We start from the raw sequence: 25,975 nt of genomic DNA, 5'->3' as shown, positions 1-25,975 counted from the left end.
ATACCTCAATATTGAAAAACATGTTTAATGTCGCAGTTGGTGTAAGTGGTGTGTGCAAAGGATCAAGAATGTATGATAGTCGCTAGGCCATGCCAAAGTCAATTGGTTCAGCTTATTTATTCTAGTGCTACATCTATGTGGTAATACACTGACAGAGGGCAATGAGGAATACATGATACTCAAATGGTATATTATCAAATAACACTAATTAAGCAAGCATCACACACACACACACACACTGAGGGCTACAGAGTATACATTTTGCAAAGCAATGGCCCTATCTACCTCCTAATGCCCGAACTTTCTACCTAGAAATTTTTACCCATAGTACTTAAAGCATTTTTATGGGGAGCTCGACTATTCTTTCAAGTTCAAAGCATTTAAAATTAGCTAAATTTTAAATCCCACCATGGCTGTCCTAGGCCTTATGATTTCAAATAAAGCTAAAGCAAGGAATTCAACATAAATACGGATTGAGCTATTATTATGTTTGAAGCCTTGTGCTAAAAGTATGGTACAAGGTTGATTCGGTCAGGGAGAAGCACAAGGAAAGGCACTTGCAGACAACAGTGACATGTCTAGTAAAAATTCTGTGGCTATTTCTTTCTAATTTAAGAACTATTTTTTTTGCTACAAAAGAAACCCAAATTTTGCAAAAGATGCATTTAATTTTCTCAATCTGGGTCAATCTCGTGGTTGCTAAAATGGTATATACGTACTTTCTGGACTACTCGTTATTTAAAAATACTGAATTTTGCCCCATTGTCAGACCATTTGTTCCAATTTCAGGTTAAAGAAATAGGAACACTATTCCTAGCCCACGGCATCTCCCGCCAACTCTCACTGCCTAATTTTCTACCAACAGAGGTCCATGCTTTTTCATCCGAAAGTGGGCATGATGGAAAGAGACGCAGAAACCTACGTGGGTTTCAATCCTAGAGTGCTCTGTCAAAAAGTCCCTAATCGACTTTTCCACGTCACTCAAATGCAGGGCTGCATTAAACAGCCTCTTCAAGGTCCCTTGCATCTGCAGACTTCTGCGATTAAAACGCATCTCTTCTTGGAAGAATTCACATAAAGTCCCTGCAGGAAATTGGTTACTGAGGCCCAGGACAAACACAGTGTAGGAGCGAATCTGGTTTCTCTTTGAAAAGCCTTCCTGGGGTGAGCATCTCGCGCCTGCAACAGAAAGCGCCCCGGCACCACGTGTCTGCGCCAGCTGCTGGATTGGCGGAGAGCATTTTAGCGTTGCGGTCTAGACCCGCGCGGTCCCGCCCAGCTGCCAGAGGAGCCAGGCGGCGGAGGGAAGAGGGCGAAGGAAGATCGCGGAGGGGAGGGGGGCGGGAGGGGGGTGGGACATCCCGAGTCGTCCGCGGCCCGGAGTCTTGGAGGACCCGCTACGGCGCCAGGCGACCCGTCTCGCCACAACTTGCCCAGGCGAGACACACGTTTTATCCTGCGCCCTGAAAGAAGGAGCCGGCCCGCCTCTACAGCTCAGCAGCTCCTCGGCCTCTGCGGGCCCTGCCTGCGCCAGCAGCGCCCCTAGGATCTGGGTCTCCTGTGTCGCCCCCGTCAGCCTGCAGCGCCCGGCGCCCGACCAGGAGCGCGCAGCTGGGGTGAGCCGAAACCGGGGATGCGCCAGGCGCCCGCGGGAGCCAGTGGTAGAAGGGGCATCTCAGTGCCCGCGAAGCCGGGCCCTCCGCCCGCCTCTGCCAGCTGCGAGCCGAGCCGCTGCAGATCCAGCTGGGGTGGCCGCCGCAGCCCCCACTCCCTGTTTGCCTTCTAAGGAGGGGCGCCAAGGCCCCAAAGGAGCCCGCGTCTCTCGGCCTTTGTTGCTGCGGGTTCGGCTGGCCGGCCGTGCCATGCGCCCGGGACGGGAGGCGCCGCGCAAGGCTGGGGGCCCTGCCCAGGATCGGGGACGGAGAGAACGGGAAAGCGTGCCCCCTTCTTAATGTTCCGGCCATCTTGTGACCGAGATTCCACCAAAGGGGGCAAGGATGGCCAACAGCTCGGCGCCCCAGGCTGGAGTGGTGGCGGCGAACCGGAATGGGCGCCTCGGGCCCGCGCGCCTCCTTGCCAGGACCGCAGTGGGGGCTAGCGGGCCGCCCCCACACTCAGCTCTTGGCTCAGAGCATAGGTTAATGATCTCTAACAGGCCAGAGGCAGCGAAATAGAAGGGATAAGGGGCCGGGAGCTGACATTTCCTTAACTAAGCGACTAATTCGTTCTATGGTTTTTTATTCACGTGGTCATTCGGCAAATTTTGAACGCCTTCTCGGTGCCGGTCCTGTGTTAGGTGCTGGGGATATATCGGTGAGCAAGAGAGACCACGGCCCTTGTTGCCGCTGATCCTGTAGCCCAGTGGATGGAGCCCAGAGTCCACAGACCTGCCAGGTCGGTGTCCTGATGCATGGGGAAACTGAGGCCTAGGGGGGTGACCTAATTTGCTCTAGGTCAGGCAGCAGGTAACTGGAAGACTCAATTTTTGAACGATCTGTCTTTAGGACTTTTATGCTAGGCTGCAGTGAATTGTTAATAGTTCTTTTTAATCTAAAGGCCCATTAAAATTATTTGTATGTATGATTTATATGAAGCCATAGGAAGTGTATGTTTTATTTCCTGGATACTTTTGTATGGGTTTGTTTCTGGTTCGCAATTATCTGGAAAGTGCTAAAAATATTTGATATTAGAACTTTGCTTCCAGTTACTCTGAATTGTATTTTCCTTTCTTCTGTTCATATATTTGACTGTTAGGAAAGAAAAAAAATTTCCTGATGGTTGGTCCAAGCACAGACTCCCCGGTGGATTGAGGAATGTCTGCCTTTTCCTCAGTTTGTCGCTATCTGTGGTAACCACTGGTGGCCCCCAAAAGACCCAAAGAATGAGAGGCCTGAGGTCTACGAGTTGCTGCTAAAAGTATTTTAGCCTCTCCAGAAAACAGAATGCAGCCCCCAGCCAAGTTTGTAAGGTAAATACCGTGGCCTTGTAAAACTTGATGGTAAAGCTGGTGGTTAAGTTCCCCTCCATCTGTTTTTGTCTTCAGTGTTTTGAGAATATATCCTTTTGGAAAGACAAGTAGTATATATGTGGAGAAGTTCTTTGGTTTGTACTTTTATCAAAATGTAGTATTTAGGCTGCCAACCCATAGAGGAAGACTCCACTTAAAAAGTATCTTGGATGTAAGAAATTTAGAAAGCCTGCCATCAAATATGATTAACTACAAATTTAATTTTGTAAACGTGCTTGAGGTTTAACACACAAAATGCACCCTTAATTTTTAAGTGTATAATTCGATGAATTTTGACAAATATATATACCCAGGTAATCAACACCGCAATCAAAATGTAGAACATTTCTATTATCCCAGAAGTTTCCTCATGCCCTTTTGCAGCCAATCTCCCTTGACCCATTTAATTTTATATAGCTTTGTTGCTTGACTTTCTCGAAGTTGTGTGTAAAAGATGAGGATGAATAGATATTTCTAATTTCAAAACCTAGGGCGTGGGCTGGGCGCGGTGGCTCACGCCTGTAATCCTAGCTCTCTGTGAGGCCTAGGCGGGCGGATTGTTTGAGCTCAGGAGTTCGAAACCATCTTGAGCAAGAGCGAGAACCTGTCTCTACTAAAAATAGAAAGAAATTAATTGGACAACTAAAAATACATAGAAAAAATTAGCCGTGCATGGTGGCGCATGCCTGTAGTCCCAGCTACTTGGGAGGCTGAGGCAGGAGGATCGCTTGAGCCCAGGAGTTTGAGGTTGCTGTGAGCTAGGCTGACGCCATGGCACTCTAGCCCGGGCAACACAGTGTGACTCTGTCTCAAAAAAAAAAAAAACAAAAAAAAACCTAGGGCGTGGACAGGAGTAAACAAGCATAGGATGGCAGCTAGGACCAAAAATTCCCAAGGATGTGGCTCCCCACGTCTGCCTTAGGGACATGGAGTGGCCCTCCCCAAAGGCCAGGGAGGGTGGTGCCCTCTCCGGGTGGGCGGATGTGCCCACTCGGCCTCATCCATGAGGTCTTCTCCGGTCCCGCAGGGCCCTGGGCGCACGCTGACCGCGCGGCGCGCCCGTTACTCAGTCCAGACCTGGGCGCTGCCATAGAACGGCCTGGACGCCCAGACCTTAGGCCGCCGCCGCCGCCGGGGATCCGGCCTTCTCCAGCTCCCGAGGCGAATGGCAGCGGCGGCCTGCGAGGCGGCCCCAGCTGGGTAGACAAGACCGCCCCGCATCTCCGGTGCAAGCAGAGGCGTCGGATTGGCTTACAAGCATGGTAAGAGGCGGAAGGCCGGGGGACGCCGGGCTGCGGACCACCGACCCCGACAACAGGACGCCCACCTCCCCACCCTGCCTGCCTCCCATCCCACCCCCGCCTCCCGCCGTGCTCTCTCTCTCCCGCAGCCCTTCCCGAAGCACGTCTACTATCGGCTCGCAGGCTGCCCGGAGGGGCCCGACGCCTCTGTGGCCGCCGCGGGCGCTGCTGCCATGGCCTGTGTCCCCCCCAGCGCGGCTTCGGGCCCCATGCCCTTCTTTCAGTTCCAGCCGCGGCTGGAGAGCGTGGACTGGCGGCGGCTGAGCGCCATCGACGTGGACAAGGTGGCGGGGGCCATGGACGTGCTGACGCTGCAGGAGAACATCATGAACATCACCTTCTGCAAGCTGGAGGACGAGAAGTGCCCGCACTGCCAGTCCGGGGTGGACCCGGTGCTGCTGAAGCTCATCCGCCTGGCGCAGCTCACCATCGAGTACCTGCTGCACTCGCAGGAGTTCCTCACCTCGCAGCTGCGCACCCTGGAGGAGCGGCTGCGCCTGAGCCACAGCGACAGCGAGGAGAGCAAGAAGCTGATCAGCAAGCAGGCCGGGGAGATCAAGCTGCTCAAGGAAGAGTGTAAACTCAGGAAGAAGATGATCTCCACCCAGCAGCTGATGATCGAGGCCAAAGCCAGCTATTACCAGGTGGGGCACTGCGCTGTGAGCATATTCATAATCCAGTAAACAACACAGTTCCCATTTGAGAGGGCTTTCCTATATCACCACTCTTAAAGATTTGTACTGGATATCAGAAGACACAGCCTATTTAAGCAAGAACAGTCATTTTAACCAACAAATGACATGGTTCAATACCTTCTGCCGACAACCAGGGGATTAATAATTAAACAACTAACGTTGTCAGCATTTTTATTGAAGTCCTTTAAATACTGATTGTTCAAACTGTTTCCTCCTCCTAATGGATGTCATGAAAAATCAACCATGCACAGATTGCTGTTGAAGTCAGCCCCAAACGATCTGGAATGTTTAAATTTGTGGGTTTTTTCACACTTTTTAAAAATTTTGAAATATTTTCAAACCGACAGAAGAGTTACCAGACGAGTACAAATAACTTTCATATACCTTTAACCCAGATTGACCAATTATCAATGTTTGGCACATTTCCTCTATCTCTATATACATACCGTTATTACTTTTGAACCATTTCACAGTGAGTTGAAGCTTCCTACATATTTCGATATGTGTATTTCCTAAGAACAAGAACATCCACTTACATAACAACAGTATTTTAAAGAATGAGACATTTTTGTTTTTCAAGTCTTAATCTCCAACTGTTACAGATTAGACATTGAGTCCAAGGTAAATATTGCAATTTTTGAGCATAACAGAAACCAAAGCATGTCCTTTTTATCGATTAGTTGGAGGACATGCAAAAGGTATAAACAATGTTTGATAAAGATATTGAAGTAAGTAACAGATTGGCAAGATTAATTTCACACCCACACTTTCTAGTCATTTTGGCTAACTATGGTTTAAAAGGCCTCATTGGATTTAGGACTATTGGGCCAGAAGCTTGCCTGAATGTTGGAGAACTGGGTTTAGGGCAGAGAAAATGGTGCAACTAGCATTGCTTAGGACGGACCCAGCAGGAGTACTGAGAGAAGCGTACTTAAGATAGGTGAACAGTTGGGAAAGAACACTGTTAGAAAGACTAGTGTTTGGCCTTGGATAGACAACTCTGAGGTATAATCTTCAAATGATATTTGACATCACTAATTGCCTATTTTTTTTGTAAATGCAATTTAAAAATTAAATATTTATAAATAGTGCTAAGATGGCTTTTTTCTCATACAGTGAATAGAAAGAATTCTATGTAAACATTTTAAAAAAGTATATTATGCTCTAGCTTTGGTAGTCATCTAATTAAAGGTTAAAATTTCTAACATATGGAAATTTTATGTTTATAAATTTTTTTATTCCTTTGGTTACCATAGAAATAGCTGTTAGTAAGTAAAGATTTTGAAATGTGAATGATATGTAAGGACAAAAAGGTAATGACTCTACTTTATCAAATGAGTGATACTTGCCAACTCCTGACAACTCCACAGACTCTAAATGACAGTGTTGACCGTGGTATGCTCAGGTGTGACCTCAAAGAGGTAGGTGTGATTAGACCACCTTTTCCTACTTAGTGTAGTACAGGTACACTCTGTTCTCTGTTAAGTGGCTTGTCATTGTGTTTTTTTTTTTTTTTTTTTTGAGACAGAGTCTCACTGTGTTTCCCGGGGTAGAGTGCCGTGGCGTCATCCTAGCTCACAGCAACCTCAAACTCCTGGGCTCAAGCGATCCTTCTGCGTCAGCCTCCCGGGTAGCTGGGACTACAGGCATGCGCCACCATGCCCGGCTAATTTTTTCTATATATATTTTTAGTTGTCTGATTAATTTCTTTGTATTTTTAGTAGAGACGGGGTCTCGCTCTTGCTCAGGATGGTTTCAAACTCCTGAGCTCAAACAATCCACCCGCCTTGGCCTCCCAGAGTGCTAGGATTACAGGCATGAGCCACCGTGCGGGGCCATTGTGTTTTTATTGAGCCTGTGAGCAGTGAGTGCTTAAGGGCAACAATTCCAGAGTTTGACAGCCTGCATTTGAATCCCAGCTGACCACTGAGCAAGCCGTTTAACTTCTAAACCTCAGTTTCCTTGTCTGGAAAATGGGGACATTAGTAGTACCTGTTAGGGTTGCTCTCAGAACTCCATTAGATCTGTACTCTCCACCCTACCTGAGCTCTGTCCTCCCCAGTGCAAAAATTGCCTTCCATGAAACTTAGGAACCCGGACTGCACAGCAGGAAGTGAGCAGAGGTGAGCAGGATACGAGCAAGCTAAGCTTCATCTGTGTTATCTGTACTTACAGCTGCTCCCCATGGCTGGCATCACCACCTGAGCTCTGCACCCCACCCCCACCCTCAACCCCGATCCGTGGAAAAATTGTCTTCCATGAAACCAGTCCCTGGTGCCAAATAGGCTGGGGACCGCTGCATTAAGTGATGCACAAGAAGCCTGAGATGTGGATGTTGGTTTCTGCAGTGGCCTCCTGGTAGCGAGCTGTGATGACTTGTGGTCTCTCTGTGAATCTGAGACCTTTTTTAGGAGCCCACTGAAGAGCAGGGGGTATAGAAAAGAAGGCCATAGGCCACGGTACAGCTGCTATAGGAATCAGTCTTTCAGGGAGGGGTGGCCAAAGACTGCCACTAATGACACGTAAGCTGGTGGGCTCTATGATGTTATAATCATTGTAACTCCAGGTTTGTAAGGTGGGGATGTGTGGCCTGTGATAAAATTTATGGAAAGACAATTGATTTTCTTTAAATAGTTGTTTAACTTTAAGATGCAGTCATGAATTTATGTTTAATAGAGACCTCCCAACAGCTGGGGAAGTCTGATGGCCACGTACAAAGGCCAGTGTGTACCAGTGATCTTACTATCACATTATTTTTAAAAATTTCAACATTTCAATATACCAGCATTTTGTTTGCCAGTGAATGATAACAAGACTTAGACTCATTCTAAGAAGACCTTGTGTTTACATAACTGGAATACTCAGATTCCTCTTTGTGCCCTGGCAACACACGCGGATTTTGGAATCTGTCAGGGAATTTCTATTCCTGGTTCCAATTATTCAGCTTTTTGAGTTGGAGACAAATGTTGGGAGTAGAAAAAGCAAGCATTTTGCAGTCAGAGGGACATAGGTGAAAATATATAACTGATAATACTGTGACTTAATGTTTCTGAGCTTTGACTTCCTCATGGGTGAAGTGGTTGCTATGGAAATTAAATAAGGATGTGACAGGATCTGTCTCAGTAGGCACAGTGGAAATATTGGTTTCTTTATCCACCATCCCCGGCAGTTGTCTTAGAGAGGTCTCAAAAAACAACTGGAAGAATAAAGAGCTTCCATCCTACTTAGTTTTGGTGAAGGAATCCTAAGTTCTCATGTTAATTTCTTTACACTAAATCTTTTTCATTTTTTCACGATTCAACATATTCTATCTTTGGGATTATTAAGGAAAGAGTGTCAGATTCATTTCTATGAATGTTTAATAGAATGATCACTTTCCTTAATTCATCATGTTGCTTTTTTTCTTTTCTAACATGCTTTCAGGGATACTCCTTCCAAATAGAACTTTGTTGATACAGACATACACATATATTTATCATGTATTCCTATATATACATAACTATTTTTTAAAGAAAATTCAAAGAGTTTTACAGGATAAACTTTTTTTTTTTTTGAGACAGGGTCTCTCTCTGTTGTCCAGGCTAGCATGCAGTGGTGTCATCGTAGCTCACTGCAACCTCAAAGTCCTGGGCTCAAGCAATCCTCCTACCTCAGCCTCCCTAGTAGCTGGGACTATAGGCATGTGCCATCACACCAGGCTAATTTTTCTATTTTTTGTAGAGACAGAGTCTCACTCTTGCTCAGGCTGGTCTCGAACTCCTGGCCTCAAGCAGCCCTCCCGCCTCGGCCTCCCAGAGTGCTAGGTTTATAGGCTTGAGCCACCTCACCCAGCCTCAACAGTATCTCTTTTATTCCTCGCTTTTTCTGATTTATTTCTTCTGCGATGATGTTTTGGCTCTTATTTTGTTTTTTTGTATTTTATCTTTGTTTTTTCAACTCATTCTGGTTTTTAAGAAACCATCTCGTATTTATAGAATGCATGCTCCTCTTGTGTTCTGTGGTATGAGTGAAGAGATTGTGAAGAACATTTTTTTTGTTCCTTCCTCGGTTTATAGGCCCCCTGCCCTCAGTAATTTTTATCTTTGCATGCCATTTTCTCCCCTCTTTCTTCCTTTCTTTCTCTCCTCTCTTTCTTCTTTCCTTCCGTCCTCCCTTCTCCTTTCCCTCCTCCCTTCCTCTTCCCCCACCCCGCTCTGATGGGATGGTGTGTTTACACTATCTCTGTCATTACTGTGCCATTTCTCTCATCTTACTCGTGCTTAGGCAGCCCTGCTGGTAGAATGGCAGTATTACAGCTTGAAGGCTGAATGTGTCCTGTTCCTGTTTGCTGTAGCCTGAGGGAATTGGAGGTTGCAAAGGGCGGGTATCAGATGGAACAACTTGTTGGAGTCCCTTCTGGCCACATGTGAACACTGGGGTGGGGCCGGGGAGTGAGGGAGGCAAGGTGTCCTCCTCCTTTCCTTTCTGCAGTGCTGTCCACAGCCCTGGAGCCTGTATTTACATCCGAGTCAGTGAGGGCAGTCCCTGAAGTCCTGTGTGTGAACCAGAACAGTTACCATGAGCAGAAGAGACGCTTTAAGGATTCTCTGAAATGCAATTGCTGAGAAATATGCCAGAATGTTGGTTTTAGAAACCAAAGACCAAAGTCTGGATGCAGTTAGACTGATTAAGAGTAAGGCAGGATGGTGAACAGAAGAACATGTTAAATGACATAACGGAGATGAAAATAGCAAAATCCAGACTGAGAGAAACTCTGCAGGACAAGCTTTGGTCCCATCAGCGAAAGGATAGCAAAGAAAAAAATTGGTGCAGGGGAAACCTATGGACTAGTAGAGAGTTAAGAGACGTAACAACCAGTTGCAGGAGTTGGGCCCTATTTGGATCCTGTTCCAAAACAAACTGAAATTTTTTCCTAAGACACTATGTGAAATATTAGGGAAATACAAACAAATGGTTGGATATTATTGATATTAAGGATTTGGTTTTCACATTTTAGAATGTGGAATAATGGTATTATGATTGTGTTGAAAGAAAGTCCTTTTAGAGATATATTTTGAAATATTTACAAGTGGGATTTACTTCACAGTAATACAGGGGTGAGGCTATAGATGAAACAAATGGAATTTTTGCCTAAAATTTGAATCAATGTTAAAGTGGAAAAATAGAGATATTGGTGGAATTGATTTTTTTTCCTCAGAAAATTCGTTTTAGTGGGCCATATATTTCCAAGCATTTTTTTCAGTCATGTATTAATGCTGTGCTCTGGGGATAAAGCCATGGATAGGACAGGCAGAGTCCACGCCCTCAGGAAGCTACGTTCTAGATTCTGGGGGGATTGGATAGGAAACACTAAACCAGTGAGATAAATAAATGTGAAAATATTAGCTGGTGAGATGTACGCTGATGAAAATAAGACAATGTGACGTGACAGTGACTGGCGGGAGGATCTTCAGGGAAGACTTGTTGAGGACGTATGGTCATCCCCGGTAAGAAAGGTCCTCCATGAACGACATCTTGAATGTCAGGAAGCGCCAGCCATGGGAGGGTCTAGGCAAGGTCAGGCAGGGGGAACAGCGAATGCAAAGGCTCTGAGGTTGGCATGCTTGAGGGACAGAAAGAAGGCTAGTGTGGCTGGAGTGTCATGAACAAGTTGTTGGTGATAGGGTGGGAGCCACCAGTCTAGCAAGAACAGTGTCAGGGCTTCCAGAACGCACCAGAAAGGCTACTTTAACTTGTCATGAGATGGTCTTTACTGCCTTGTGTCCAGTTTGGGAAGAATGCCCTGGTTTTATATTTCTCTTTTTAGTCATGCTCTCAGTATCTCCTGCCAGGATGGTATATTTTGGGGAGAAAGCCCCAAAGAGGTAGTGCTTCAGGTACCTGAATTTTTTAATTGCAGTTAGGTGGGAAGATGCTCGTTACAGACACTTGGATCTGTTGCTGTCTTCTTTTCAGTGCCATTTCTGTGACAAGGCCTTTATGAACCAAGCTTTTCTACAAAGTCACATTCAGCGCCGCCACCCTGAAGATTCTCACCTTGGTAAGTAATGGACTCTGTTTCAGAGTTATTCTCTTTCTGCTCCCTTTTTCTTTTTGCAATGAGACATGGTCCAATGCATTTCTCAATCCTTTGAAAAGAAAGCATCATAGTCCTTATTTATTCAGTAAGTGAATATCAAGCCCCTACTATGTCTGTGCAGGGACCTGGGTGCTGGGGATACAGCCACAAGCAAAACTGGAGTTCTGTTCTCCTAAGTCTTGCATTCGAATTGGGGGACCAAGGAGACACATTTAACCAAATGAGTCATTCTTCTCAATGGCGGCAAGTGTGATCAAGATCATAACGCAGGGGAATAGGGTGGAGAGTGACTCCGGGTGGTCAGCTAAGGCCTGGCCAAGGAGGCACTATCTATTCTGAGACCATAAATGAGGAGGAGGTTCCAGCCTGGTGAAAACCTAGGAAAAGAGTGTCCCAAGCCAAGGGATCGCCAATTGTAAGGATTGTGAGGAGCAATGGGGCTGCATGTTTGCGGAACAGCGGGAGGCCAGTGCAGGCGAGTGAGCAAGGCCATGGTGTGTGGTGAGGCTAGAGAGGTGGGACCTGCTCACGGAGGCCTTGAGGGCCCTGGGCTGGAATGTGGATGGAACGGGGAGCCCTTAGAGGATTTTTGGTAGGTGGGGACATGATCTAATCCGGACCTTAAAATGACCCCGCTAGCTGCGGGTGGACACTAGACTGTAGGGCGACAGTGGAAACAGGAGGAGCAGTGAGGAGGCTGCAGCCACAACCAGGTGAGGGAGTTGGTAGCTGGAATTCGGGTGGTCCGGAGGAGGTGGGAGGTGAAGATGGAAAGGATGCATGTGGGCCCAGAGCCCAGAGAGGTGTGACTCAGCATGACAGCAAGAGAGAAACACAGGCAATCCTGGGTTTCTGTCCTCCGTGTTTGGGTGCGTGGCAGTGATGTCTCCTGGGGTGGGCAGCAGTTTGAAGGCAGAAGGAGAATGGAGAATTTGTGTTGGCCAAGGGTATGTTGACATCACACATACAGTAGACGTGCAAGTGGGGGTGCTGGCAGGCTGCAGCTTGAGGTGGAGACCCAGGCTGGAGATCAAAGTCCAGGGCACATTCGGCTAGAGTGGGGCTGGCTGAGATCACCTCGACAGAGAAGAGAAGATGGTGAGGCCAGCCCCGAGGCTCTTCCAACACTAGGAGCTCAGGAAGAGCATTGGTGGAGAGTGAGACATAGCCTCTGTCAAGGCAGGAGGGAAACCTAGGGAGTGTGTTGTCATGGAAACCCAGGAAAAAGTATTTTAAGACGGGGGCAATGGTCAGTTGTATCCAGTGTTCCTGCAGCACAGAGTAAGGTGAAGACTGAGAATTGACCGCTGTTGTCAGGACAGTTGTTGGTGACCTTGACACAGCACTTCAGGGCACTGCAGGGGACAAAAGCCCGATTTTAGTGAGCTGAGCTGAGAATCATGAGGGAGTGGTCCTATCAGATCCAGACATTGACTTCAGTAATGTTTGCCAGGAAGGAGAGCAGAGACGTGAGGCATCATCTGGACATCGTCTGCAACCAAGGGAAAATTTTTGTTTTGTTTGATGTGGGAGATACTAAGATATGTTTGGGTGCTGATGAGAACCAGACATAGAGGGGGAAATAAAGATAGGAGAGGGGAGGGACTTGGGGCTTACTATTTAAACATTCTCGAAAGCAAAGAATGCAACGTCTCCTTCTCGTTAGCAGATGAAAGCTCTCTGCAGATTGCTGCAGCAACCCACAGAATTTCTCCTTCTGATCTTAAATGTTGGCAGTATCTAGACATGTGTGCTTGGCTTGTTACTTAGTACCTGTGTTCCCTTCCTGCCCATTTCAGGTAAAGAGATTTATTTAGGGAATAGCTAAGCTTTGTAGAAACAAAATAAACAGGATAAAATTCCATTTATAAGCCTTGGACCACTGATAAAATTGAGCAATATATTGGAAAAGTTGGAAAGATGAAATATTTTAATTAATCTATCATTCTTCAGCGTGAAACTGACCTTCTTTCTCTTCTGTTTCAGTATCTTACTCTATCTCATACTCATTCCAGAAAGGGTTTCAGACTCTGAAATGAGTATTATTTCTTCAGGTCATCTTTGAGATTCTGACATTCTACTTTGGTTTCCATACCTTTCATGTCTGCACTCACAGACACATGTATATCCATTCAGTCATGTGTACATCTGCATGTAAGTACATGTACATAAGTATTCTTCCCTTCACTTGTTGCTTCCTTTTACAACTTTTCAGTCCCTCGCTTTTGCCCCAGTTGATAGATATGGCCCGAGTTTGCCTTTCGAACGCCAGAACCAGCCCTCTGCTTGTATTAGCCCTGACCGGGTCCTTAGGAAAGTTCAGTGGGAGCCGGCAGGATGGTGCCCATAGAGACATGAGCATGGTGGTACCTGCAGTGGAAGCCATTGCTTCCCTCCTCTGATCGAAACAGGCATCTCTAAGAAGAGCTCAGGGTGCTGCTGGGCCACCATTATTGCTCCCTGAACAGGGCTCTCACACCATCCCTCTAGGATAATCCAACCTCAACACAGCGGCTAAAAGAATTTGCTAAAAATAATTGAGTGCTCCAAAATACGAAGCACTCCAGATAAACACTAAAGAGCAAAAATTGGCTCAGGTGGCATGAAACAAGTAATAATATCCCAAGCAAGAGCAGTTTCCTTTGTCCTATCAATAGGTTCGTTCCCCATAAGCTTTCAGATACCTTTCCTAAGTGTGTTAATGAGATTTTCTGTTGCAACAGAGTATAAGAAAAAGGCACAGATGGAAAAGCTTCAGGGGGAGATCGACATGTTGAAGGAGCAGCTGCAGCTCACCCAGTCTCAGTTAGAGGCCGCACAGCACTCCCACGCGGTGAGACTGTCTAAGGTAGGAGGAAGAATTTGGAAACGATGGTGTTTTAATTACAACGGACTGTATGTAATTCAGTTGTGCCATGGACTCTAATAAACAGATGACACGTAGGAGTTTGTACAACTCAATAAAATGTGATTGTATTTTCTATTGCCTGTCTACTCTTTAGTATCTCACTGCAAGGCACATCACTGGAAATATAGCTCTCTATTTTTTTAAGGTTTTTTAAATTGAGGTGAAATTTTCATCACGCACAATTTGCTGTTTTTCCCTTTTGCTTAATCTATATCTGTTTTCTTACATTATGTTTCTGTGAGTCGGAAGTCTGACCCGCTTCTCACTGGGCTAAAATCAAGGTGTCAGGAGGGCCGTGTTCCTTACTGGAGGCCATAGGAGAGAATATTTCCTGTTCATTTGGTTGTTGTCAGAATTCTGTTCCTTGCAGGTGTGGGGCTGAGGTCCACACCTTCGTGCTGGGAGTCTCCTGAGGGTGCTACTGGTTGCCTCGTAAGCTGCCCATGCTCCTTGGCTCTGGGCCCTCCTCCTCCATATTCAAAGCCACCAACAGGAGGTCGAGTCCCTCTCACCCATCAGATCTATTGTCTGTTTTCTTCCTTCTTGTCTGTTTGACCCATGTGTCAGCCCCATTGGGTGCTTGGCTGTCTTGCTCAGAGTTACTCAGGGGTAACCAAGGACTGTAGGAGGAAGGAAGGCCACACTGCATTAATTCTGACTGCTGTGGGTCATTGTGGTGGGTACCACGTATGCCATTTCTAATCCAGTAGGATTGACCTCGATGCACTTAATGCAAAATCTGAGGCCAATCAAAGAGCGTTTCTTTCCTTGTCCCTGTTGAAGTGACAGTATGCTCAGTTCTTCCTTGCTTCTCCCATGGGGACAGGAAGTATAACTTTCTAGGGGAAACAGCAGGTCGTTTCACAGAATAAGTGACAAAGCCCTCTGCCTTCCACGTGGCCTCTCTCTCTCTCTTTGTTTTAAATTGTGGTAAAATACATATAGCATAAAACCATCTTCATCTTTTTTAAGTGTACAGTTCAGTAATGTTAAGTGTATTCACGTTGTTGTGCAACCCATCTCCAGAACGTTTTTATATTGCAAAACCAAAACTGTATCCATTAAACAACAATGCTCCACTACCCCCTCCTCCCCTCCTCCCAGCCCCTGGCAGCCACCATTCTACTTTCTGTCTTGGATTTTGACTGCTCTAGATACCGTATATGAATGGAGTCGTACGGCATTTGTCTTTTTGCCACTGGCTTATTTCACTTAGCATGATGTCCTCAAGGTTTGTCTATGTTGTAGCACACGTCAGAACTTCCTTGCCCTTCAAGACTGAATAATATGTCATTGTATTGTATGCCACATTTTGTTTATCCATTCCTTGTTGTACGCTTGGGTTTCTTCCACTTCTTAGCTCTTGTGAATGATGCTGCTTATGAACATGGGTGTTCCACTGTCTCTTTGAGACAGTTAACCATTTTACAGTGTATAATTCAGTAGCATTTAGTATATCCACAGTATTGCACAACTACCAGCTCTCTAGTTTCAAAATTTTTTTCAGCAGCCCAGAAAAATAACCTATACCCATTAAGTAATCACTCCCACTATTCCTCTGGTAACCACTAATCTTTATGTCTCCAAAATTGCCTGTTCTGCATGTATCACACACAAAAAAACGATGTAACGTGTGACCTTTTATGTCAGGCTTTTTTCAGTTGGTGTAATGTTTTTGAAGTTTATCTAAGTTGTAGCATGTATCAGTACTTTGTTCTGCCTTATTGCTGAATAATATAGTCCATTGTGTATATGTAGATACCATAATTTGTTTAGTCAGCCATCTGCTGGTAGACATTAGGTTTGTTTCTACCTCTTGGCTGTGATGAATAATGCTGCTATAAACATTTGTCTGGAAGTTTGTATGTGGACATTTTTCTTGAGTATATACCTAGGAGTGAAATTGCTGGATCATACGGTAATCCTATGTTTAACTTTTTGAAGAACCACCGAACTGTTTTCCACATTAGCCACACCATTTTATGTTTCCACCAGTAGTGTTCATATTTCTTCACATTTTCATTAACGCTTGTTATGCTTTTTTGTTTTCTTAAAGCCATCCTAGTGGGTGCGAAGTGGTATCTCATTGGAGTTTTGATTTTTTCACTTCCTTAATAACCGGTGATGTTGAACATCTCTTCATGTGCTGTTGTTCATTTCTATATCTTTCTTTGCTAATATTTTTATTTATTTATTTTTAAATTTTTTTAAATTTCAAAATAGTAAGGGGTTACAAATGTTTCTGTTACACAGATACCTTGTATAACGCTTAAGTCAGGGCTTTTAGTATGCCCATCACCAAATTTCTGTGTCTTATTGGGAGAAATGTGTATTCAAGCCTTTTGCCCATTTTTTAATTGGGTTGTTTGGTTTTTTTTTTTGTTCTTGAGTTGTAAGAGTTCTTTATAGACTCTGATAGTTGCATAGGTTTTGCTCTCATATTTAGATCATTGATCCATTTTGAGGTAATTTTTGCATATAGAGGGAGGGAGCTAGTGGTTCAGCTTTATTCTTTTGCATGTGGTTATCCACTTGTCCCAGCACCATTTATTGAAGACGTTAATTTTTTTCCATTGAATGTTCTAGGCACCCTTGTTAAAAATCGGTTGGCATAGATGTTTGGGTTTGTTTCTGGACTCTATTCCATTCCATTGGTCTTTGTGTCTATCCTTATGCCAATATCACATTATTTTGATTACTGTGGCTTTGTGGTAGTCTTTGAAATTGAGAAGTGTGTGTCTTCCAACTTTATTCTTCTTCAGTACTGTTTTAGTTACTTGGGACTCCTTGCAGTTTTGTGTGATTTTGAGGACTGGCTTTTCCATTTCTGCAAAGAAGGCTATTGGAATGGGATTACCTTGAATCTGTGGATTGCTTTGGAGAGTAATGCCATTTTAGCAATATTAATTCTTCTAATATATAAATATGGGATGTCTTTCCATTTATTTAAGTGTTCTTTAATTTTTACAACAATGTTTTATATTTTTCAGTATATAAGTCTTTCACCCTTTAGGTTAAATTTATTCCTAGGTATTTTATTCTTTTGGATGCTATTGTAAATGGAATTGTTTTCCTCATTTCCTTTTTGGATTGATCATTGCTGGCATAGAGAAACAACTAGTTTTTGCATGTCAACCTTGTACTCTGCAATTTTGATGAATGTTTATTACTTTAGTAGTTTTTTTTGTGTGTGTGGGTTCTTTCTATGTGAATTTCTTTAAATGTTTGGTAAAATTCACCAGTAAAGCCAACAGGTTCTGGACTTTTCTATTTTGGAAGGTTTGTGATTACTGAGTGTAACTCTTGTTGAACGTATGTTGACATTTTCTTTTTCTTCTTGAGTCAGCTTTGGTGATTTTTATGTTTCTAGGAATTTGTCCATTTTGTCTAGATTATCTAATTTGTTGTTATACAAGTTCATCATATTCTCTTACAATCATTTTAATTTCCCTAAGGTCAATAGTAATGTCCTCACTTTGATTTCTTAGTCAGAGTAGCTAAAGGTTTGTCAATTTTGTTGATCTTTGCAAAGATCCAACTTTTGGTTTCATTGATTCCCTCTTTTGCTTTTCTGTTTTCTATTTTATCTTTGCTTTAATCATCATTATTTCCTTCCTTCTGCTGGCTTTGGGTTCAGTTTGCTCACCTTTTTCTAGTATCGTAGGGTATAGAGTTAGGTTATTGATTTAAGATCTGTCTTCTTTTTAAGTATAGGCTTTTATAGCTATAAATTTCCCTGTGAGCACTGATTTTGCTGCATCCCGTAAGTTTTGATATACTGTATTTTCATTTTCATTCTTCTGAAAGTATTTTCTAATTTCCTTGGTGAGATTTTCTTCGACCCATTGGTTGTTTAAGAATGTGTTGTTTAATTTCCATGTATTTGCTAGTTTTCCAGTTTTCCTTCTGTTATTGGTTTCTGGTTTCATTGTATTGTGATCAGAGAAGATTCCTCACATGATTTTAATTTTTTTGAAATTTGAGGAACACTTTATGGACTAACATTTGGTCTCTCCTGGTGAATGTTGCAGGTGCATTTAAGAAGAATGCATATTCTGACATTTTTGGGTGTAGTGTTCTGTGTATGTCTGTTGGGTCTAGTCCGTTTATAGTGTTGTTCAAGTCCTCAATTTAGATTAACAAAACCCTGTCATTGAGAAATCAAGTGCTGAGCAAGTAGACCTTGAATCTAGCACGTATAAATCTGAATTTGTATTTGCTGGGGGTGGGATGGGGTTACTCTATCCAAACTGATACACTGCCAGGAAAGATTCTGCTACTGCTCAGTAGACTTTCTTTTAAAGTATGTTTACATTTTACATATTAATGTATGACTTCATACAAGTTCACAGAACACAGAAAGCTGGAGACCTTGGGCCTCTGGGTTTGTTGGTATTTTAAGTGATACAAGGACAGGAGGATGATGTGTGCTGCCTTTAGTGTAGCAAAATCATTGTGCACAGATCTGCCATTACAGAAAGTGGTATTAGAAGCCTAACTCGAATAAGCAATACTAGCCAACACATTTGAGGTGAGCCTACGACCATTTATTTTAAATATTGCATATTTGCCTCATACCAGAACTTTTAAAGCCATGTTTTAAAATAATTTCAGGAATATGAAATGCAAAAAACAAAAGAGCAAGACTTTCTGAAGTTATTTGATAGATGGAAAGAAGAAGAAAAGGAGAAACTGGTTGATGAAATGGAAAAAGTCAAGGAGATGTTTATAAAGGAGTTTAAAGAATTAACTTCCAAGAATTCAGCATTAGAATACGTGAGTATTAAACATAGAAGTTCTCACGGTATTGGTTCCCTTGGGAGTGGTGTTAGGTAGGCATTATGGCCAGAGGATGCAGGGGTTACTTTACGGTGCCCTCGTGCAGACATCCTCCTCCCTGAGAGTCTTGAGGGAGCGTGAGGCACACAGGAGACAGAGTAAGTCCGAGATGTCATTTTGCTAAGGGTGGCAGCTTTGGCCCAAACCCCCGTGCGGAACACTGGTGGGATGCATTTGGTCAGATCATAGAAGAGGGTTCCTCTTTTCTTATCTGGTTAGGTTAGCCTTGAACCCTAAACTCCTCTCTGAGTTTTGGAACTTCCCACTGTCTTGTGGGAGGAGAAGGAAGCGGATCCAGAGAGAAAGAGCCAGAACCTTTGCCTGCCCCTCCTCACCCAGGCCTGGCTGTTGAGGAAGAAGCAGGATATGGCTAAATGAGCCCCCTTCTTGAGGGGGAACAGCCCTGGTCCACACTGCCCTGGTCACATGCACGGATGATGCCTGAGCTCCTTCCTCAGAAAGCAGCCGATCAATGTCCTCCCATGAATTGCCAGCTCACCTGCAGGTTTGATGTGAGTCTTTATGGAAAACGAAGGGAGCTGAGCGAAGGTCCTTGAGCGCCCTCTAGGGGCCAACAAATTCTGTAACTAAAAATAGAGGGATATTTTTGGAATTCTGCTAAGGTCGTTCTCTAAAACTCCATCATGGGGGTGGGCGAACTATGGCCCATGGACCAAATCTGTCACACCACATGTTTTCGTATGGCCTGAGAACTATGAATGGTTTTTACATATTTAAATGGTTGGAAAAGACGAAGACTATTAAGAGACTCATGAAAATTACATGAAATTCACATTGCAGTGTCCATAAGTGAAGTTTTATTGGGATACAACTGTGCTCATTCATTTACACTCTGTCTGTGGTGCTTTTGTGCCAGAGCAATAGTGTTGAATGTTTTGTCTGAGACCTTGTGTCATAAATCTATATGATTTATGACTGTCAATGTTGACCATGATCACCTGGATGAGGTAGTGTTTATCAGGTTTCTCCACTGAAAAGTGACTCCTTTTTCCCCCTTTCCATACTGTACTATTTATGTATTTATTTTTGAAACAGGATATTGTTCTGTTACCCAAGCTGGAGTGCAGTGGCCTCATCATAGCTCACTGCAGCCTTGAACTCCTGGGCTCAAGTCATTAACTTGCCTCAGCCTCCCGAGTAGCTGGGACTATGGGCATGCACCACCATGCGCAGTTAATTTTTTTGTAGACCTAGGGTCTCACTATGTTGCCCAGGCTGGGCTCAAACTCCTGGGCTCAAATGATCCTCCCACCTGCCCCAGCCTCCCAAAGTGTTAGCATTACAGGTGTGAGCCACTGAGCCCGGCTCATTTTAAAATGAAGGCACTAGGAGCAGCCCACACTTAAGGAGTAAAGAAATATGCTCCCCCATCCTTTTGTTTTTGAAGTTAATATTTTACCTTCTGTGGTTTTCTGAGGGTTTTTGCTACAAGTAACTTTGGGAATAACATCGAAAGCAAAGGGTAAAGTTGAAATGTCATGTCCCTGATGGATATACTGATGTCATCCCTGGACCGTGTTGGCCTCTCACTAAATTACAGTATCTTAAGAACCATCTGTACCCAGTTCTTCTGTTTCTGGCACCTGTCATGTGCCCATCAAATTTTTTAAGACCTGTTGTCTAAGAAAGTAGGTTTTCCTTTCCCATTTTCACTCTGTACATGTTCTGATGGAAAAACCAGAAAGCAGTAGAAACAAGCCAGTCAAACCATGGGGACGGGGATGGAGGGGGCACAAGGAGCATCCCGGAGGACAGTCAGCTGTAAACTGTGGCTGCAAGCACCCCAGTTTTATTCTCTGTTCCAGTCCTACAAAAAGTCTAACATTCGTACTGGTGGTCTTGAATTTTATCTTATAGCAACTGTCAGAAATCCAGAAGTCCAATATGCAGATCAAGTCCATCATAGGCACATTGAAAGATGCACACGAGTTTAAAGAAGGCCGTTCTCCATACCCCCAGGATTTCCAAAATGTGATGCAGCTTCTCGATAGTCAGGTATGTAGAAGTGGGTGCCCACGGCAGTCCATGCCTTCCTTTTTCTTAGTGGAGTGATTCACAGTGAACGTCGTCTGGAGAAAAAGTGTTTGTCTCTTTCAGTGACCGTGAAGGTGACTAGCTCCTTATTTATTGTCTCCTAAAACGTGGCTAAGCTATAAGAGGCGCTCATTACACGCTTGCTGTGTGTACTAGTAGATGTGGATACAAAACAGTTGGCAAAACGATTTCATTTCTTCCCTAACGTAATGCCAATTTGAATTAGTTAGGATTACCTTGGTATTTATGGTTTCATATTTTAGATGTAGCTATTTCAAAACGCATAGAAAAGCATATTAACGCACCAGATTTCTTTTTAGAGCTTAAATATACCGCTACATTGGTGAACTGAGGATCTTTTACATTTATCAAACGTAATAACTTTCATTTGGAAGTGAACCCCTGTCATCAGCACAGTTTTCATAAGGGCTATTTTGGTCACAGTGGTTTAGAGGAACAATTTTTTTTTTTTTTACCAGGAAACAAATAGAGATTAGACTTTATGAATCTAAGATTTAAAAAAAATAAGCCTATGCCATTATAAAAAAGAGAAATGGGTTTTGGAAATAGGGACCGCTGCTTCTTGCTTTTCATGTCTGCATCTTGCTACCCTCCACCAAATCTGCCTTCTCCATTGCAGCCAGGCTGATCACGTCCCTGTCCTGTCTAAAGTCCTTCAGTGACCTCCCGTTTTCCACAGCGGGAAGCACAGAATCCTTAGCATGCAGGGCCCTTCGAGGTTTGGACCCTGCGGCCATCTCCCAGCGTTCTTTGCTTTCCTGGTGCTGGAGGGGCCCCGGCAGCCTGAGCCTCTGAGAGCACAGTGTTCTGTCTTCTGCCTCTGCTCCGGCTGCTTTCTTGCCTGTCACGTGTCTCCCAGTTTTCAGGACCCGTCTCTTACTCATCCTTCAATGTTCAGCCAGGATGGTTTCTCTTCCAGAGAGTTCTCCTGAACCTCAGGCTATAGCATTTCTGTAGCGCCCTGAGTGGGACCTGAGCACATACATACTATATAGGAGTCGTGTCCACTTTCCTCCTGTGCAGAGCGGGGCCTGTCTCTTAATCCTTCTGTAACCTGCCAGTGGCCGCCCAGCAAAGTGCCTTGTATATGGTGTGAGACCAGGAGCTGTGTCCTGAACTGAATTGTGACAGTCACTCCCAGCAGGCTGGAAACCACAGCTTTTCTCTCATGAATTGAAAGGACATGGTTATGAAATCCTAAGGTCCCACCTACATTTTTTTCTGTTACCTTCCTGTGAGCTGTGTTGTCAGTGGACTCAGAAGAAACCTTGGTGTTTCCTTTTGGCCGCTTAGGTTGGCAAACTAGCACCTATTTCTATAAATAAAATGTTATTGGGACTCAGTCACACTCACTCATTTGCATCTTTTTTTGTTTTTAATTTTTCTTTTGTTTTTTTGAGATACAGTCTTGCTCTGTCACCTAGACTGGAGTGTAGTGGTGCAGTCATAGCTCATTGTAACCTGGAATTCCTGGGCTCAAGCAGTCCTCCTGCCTTAGCCTCCTGAGTAACTGGGACTACAGGTGCGTGCCACCATGCTTGGCTAATTTTTAAAATTTTTTGCAGAGAGAAAGTCTTACTATTTTTGCCCGGGCTGGTCTCGAATTCCTGGCCTCAGGTGATCCTCTGCCTCGACTTCCCAAAGTGCTGGGATTCCAGGCGTGAGCCACCACACCCGCCTGGCACCTTACCTATGCCTGTTCTCTCACTACCAGTAATTGAGACTGTTATTTGGCCCCAGAGCCTAAAATATTTACTATTAGGGTTTTTTTTTTTTTTTTTTGAGACAGAGTCTCACTCTTTGGCCCGGGCTAGAGTGAGTGCCGTGGCGTCAGCCTAGCTCACAGCAACCTCAAACTCCTGGGCTCAAGTGATCCTTCTGCCTCAGCCTCCCGAGTAGCTGGGACTACAGGCATGCGCCACCATGGCCAGCTAATTTTTTCTATGTATTTTTAGTTGTCCGATTAATTTCTTTCTATTTTTTTTAGTAGAGACGGGGTCTCGCTCTTGCTCAGGCTAGTTTCGAACTCCTGAGCTCAAACAATCGCCCGCCTCGGCCTCCCAGAGTGCTAGGATTACAGGCGTGAGCCACCGTGTCCGGCCGACTATTAGGTTTTTAATAGGAAATCTTTGCTGACCCCTGCCTTACAACATAAGAGTAAAACCAGGTGCAGCTGTGTTTAAACATTTTTGACTGGATATATACTAAAAAATACCAGCTAAAATTTTACCAGATAGGTATTTGGGTTTCATAGGTACCCGCGGAAAAGGAAGCTTCCATTTTGTGTAGGTTTTACTGTTACAATTGCACGTAAATTACTCTTTTATTCCTTTGTAGGAAAGCAAGTGGACAGCACGAGTTCAAACTCTTCAACAAGAACACAAGAAAGAGAAGGATCGGGTAAGACCAAGAAATCAGTGGCCTATAAATGGGTCATTTTTGAAAAGAATATTTGTTTTTCTTCATATGAAAGGTAGTATTTGTCCACTTAAGATTTGTGGAGAAATGTGTAACAAAATTAAAATTATTTATAATTCCAATACCAGAGGTACCACTGCTGCTACTTTGATATAATTTTTCAGCTTTTTTTCTATGCTATCTATGTTGCATTTCTGTAAGTATAGAACCACATATATATATAGTCTTACAGCATTTAAATTATGCTTTATATCTAAATTTTCTATACTTTTCACTTAATATACCATAAACCTTTTCCTATGTTTTAAAAGAGGGATGGGGAAACTTTTCATGTTGGAAGGCCACATTAATTTAGCTATAATCAAATAAGGCTACATTCAAGGAACTTCAATTAGATATACTTAAAAATGTACATTATTTTGTAAAAATCTATTATGTACTTAATTTCAGAAAATGAAAACTATTTGTTAATTTTAAAGTTAATTAACCTTTTAATTACTTTATTGTGTCTGCTTTTTGTTGGAAAGGATTTGAATACTTGGTTGCAGCACGGAGGTCTGCAGTTTCAGTTGATCCTCTAGATGGGTATCAGTCACTTGTGACCTTAAGGGTGTCTTCATTTGAGTTAGGGAGGAGAATGTAGATTCACAGCAATAAGTGGTTGAAAAGCAAGAAAGCATTTTTCAGGCATGTTGCTGAAAGTGCGGGTATTCTGCATTTTTCCACATTTCAATTGGATTTTTCTCAGGTTCAGACAATGACTTTAAAATGTCATCTGCTGAGATCTCAATCAATTCCATTTGTAGTTCTTTAGGCGCCTTGGTGATATCAACTAGGTGAGGCTGAAATGCTAATTCGAGTGTGATGTCACGATTCTCAAAGTCAGTGAAACTTTCATTGAATTCTCCAATTAACAGGTCTATAACAGCTGTGTATTCTTCAAATGATTCACATATATCATCCTGCTCATCAATGACCTTTGCTAAGTAGGGAAGATGTTGATCCAAAATTTCCTTTTGAAGAAGTTTTGAAAAAAGGCAGCTTATTATGAAATGTTTGGATTTTTTGCCATATATCATTTATAGACTTTGTTTTACCTTGCAAAGAAATATTTATTTTGATTTGACATATCACATAGAAATGGTACGTTCCTATAGAAATCTTCTTTTAATAATTCATATTGCTGATTCTGTTCTTCATAAAATTTAACTATCTGTTCTAGCAGAGATAAAATTTTGGCTGAGACCTGTCCCAGGGATAGCCAATGCACTTCAGAATGCTAGGGCGAATCCACACTGAATACCTCATTGTTCAACTTTAGCATGTTATGAAACTGATGATGCCGTGTTGCATTTGCATAAATATAGTTAACAATACTTCTAACTTGTTGCAAAGTGTCACTTAAAATAGTAGCTTTAGCACAGAGATTTTGCTGATGCTATCTTGCATCTATGAAAAAAAATGAGGACATCTGGCTCTATTAACACTTTTATATCCGTGCAATAAACCTTTCACGTTTTCCTGTCATGGAAAGTGCACCGTCTGTACATACACTCACTAAATTTACCAAATTCAGTCCAACTTCACGACATTCATCTTGAAAGTTGTTGAAGATCTCTATTCCTAGTGTTCTGTCCCAAGAGTGCCCAAAGCAAGTAACTCTTCGTAGCAAAGAAAATCTTCTGTTATGACCTGAATAAAGTATAAAATCTGCGCCGTCAGTAGTATCAGTTCATTCATCCAAAGTGATTGAGTAATATATGTTTTCCTTTTGAAGTATTGCATGAAGTTGTTCTGTTAAGTTGAAGGCTAATTCATGCTGCTGATCAGTTGTGGTTCTCCTTGGAAGAACCAACAAAGCGGTTGTTTGTACTTTGAAACTTTATCGGGGTCTAAGCATCCTACAACTTTAACAATGCATTCTTTTACAATTTCTGCATCACCGAATGGCTTCTCTTTTTTTCTGAGTATATAAGCTACTTTATACATTGCTTCAGTGGCGTTATTTCCAGGTCTTATTGCTGCTTGAAAGAATTGTCTTTGCTTTTGCTTTTCATCTTTTAATTTCTGCAATACAACCTTTCACGCATCTCCAATTTAAAATATTTGTTGCCCTTATGAGTATTACAATGCTAATGAGCATGAATTTCTTTAATGTTGATATTGCAGTATCACAAAACAAGCAAATAATCTTATCTTTAGCAGAAACAAGATAATATTGCAATTCCCAATCCTCATTTAAAAAAATGTTTTCTTCCTTCAACGTTCTCTTGGTCTTCTTTGACATGATGGGCTGTTAAGCAGACAGAATTAAAAAATACTGTTGAGCTGTGTGACTGTCCACAAATTCCACTTCAGATAGAAACACAGTGCACTGTTGTCAAAAGCTGTTAACAGACCAGCAAACTCCACCCGCATAAACTCTCTCCAACCAGCCTCATGCGGTAGTGGTGCCAGTCAGGCGGGGGAAGTGAGAACTAAGTCATGAGCGTAGCAGGTGTTGATTTAGCCCTTATGGCTTACTAATGTTCTAATTGTGCTGGTCAATCTGGGAGGATTATCTATTTGAAACTTACTTTATTCTTTGGTATTTTAAATACATTCATTTAAAAAATAAAATAAAACTATAAAAGATGAACAAAAATGTATGAA

General features: G+C 43.2%; 1 protein-coding gene across 1 annotated transcript in view; it reads left to right on the top strand.

Annotated features, from left to right (window-relative positions):
• The first annotated feature begins 1,324 nt into the window (after positions 1-1,324).
• Positions 1,325-25,975, top strand: part of DZIP1 (DAZ interacting zinc finger protein 1) — a 66,566-nt gene continuing 41,915 nt past the window's right edge. Inside the window, exons 1-10 of the mRNA XM_012647340.1 lie at positions 1,325-1,616; positions 2,297-2,394; positions 2,755-2,968; positions 4,035-4,269; positions 4,398-4,952; positions 10,959-11,043; positions 13,806-13,930; positions 18,605-18,766; positions 20,708-20,845; positions 23,243-23,305. Of these exons, the coding sequence (XP_012502794.1) occupies positions 4,267-4,269; positions 4,398-4,952; positions 10,959-11,043; positions 13,806-13,930; positions 18,605-18,766; positions 20,708-20,845; positions 23,243-23,305 (1,131 nt within the window). The 5' untranslated portion in view covers positions 1,325-1,616; positions 2,297-2,394; positions 2,755-2,968; positions 4,035-4,266. The remainder of the gene's footprint in view (positions 1,617-2,296; positions 2,395-2,754; positions 2,969-4,034; positions 4,270-4,397; positions 4,953-10,958; positions 11,044-13,805; positions 13,931-18,604; positions 18,767-20,707; positions 20,846-23,242; positions 23,306-25,975) is intronic.

This window comes from Propithecus coquereli, unplaced genomic scaffold (assembly GCF_000956105.1).
Source record: "Propithecus coquereli isolate 6110/MARCELLA unplaced genomic scaffold, Pcoq_1.0 Scaffold262, whole genome shotgun sequence".
Taxonomy (NCBI): domain Eukaryota; kingdom Metazoa; phylum Chordata; class Mammalia; order Primates; family Indriidae; genus Propithecus; species Propithecus coquereli.
The sequence above is the reverse complement of the archived record's forward strand: the minus strand, read 5'-3'. Positions and strand labels throughout refer to the sequence as shown.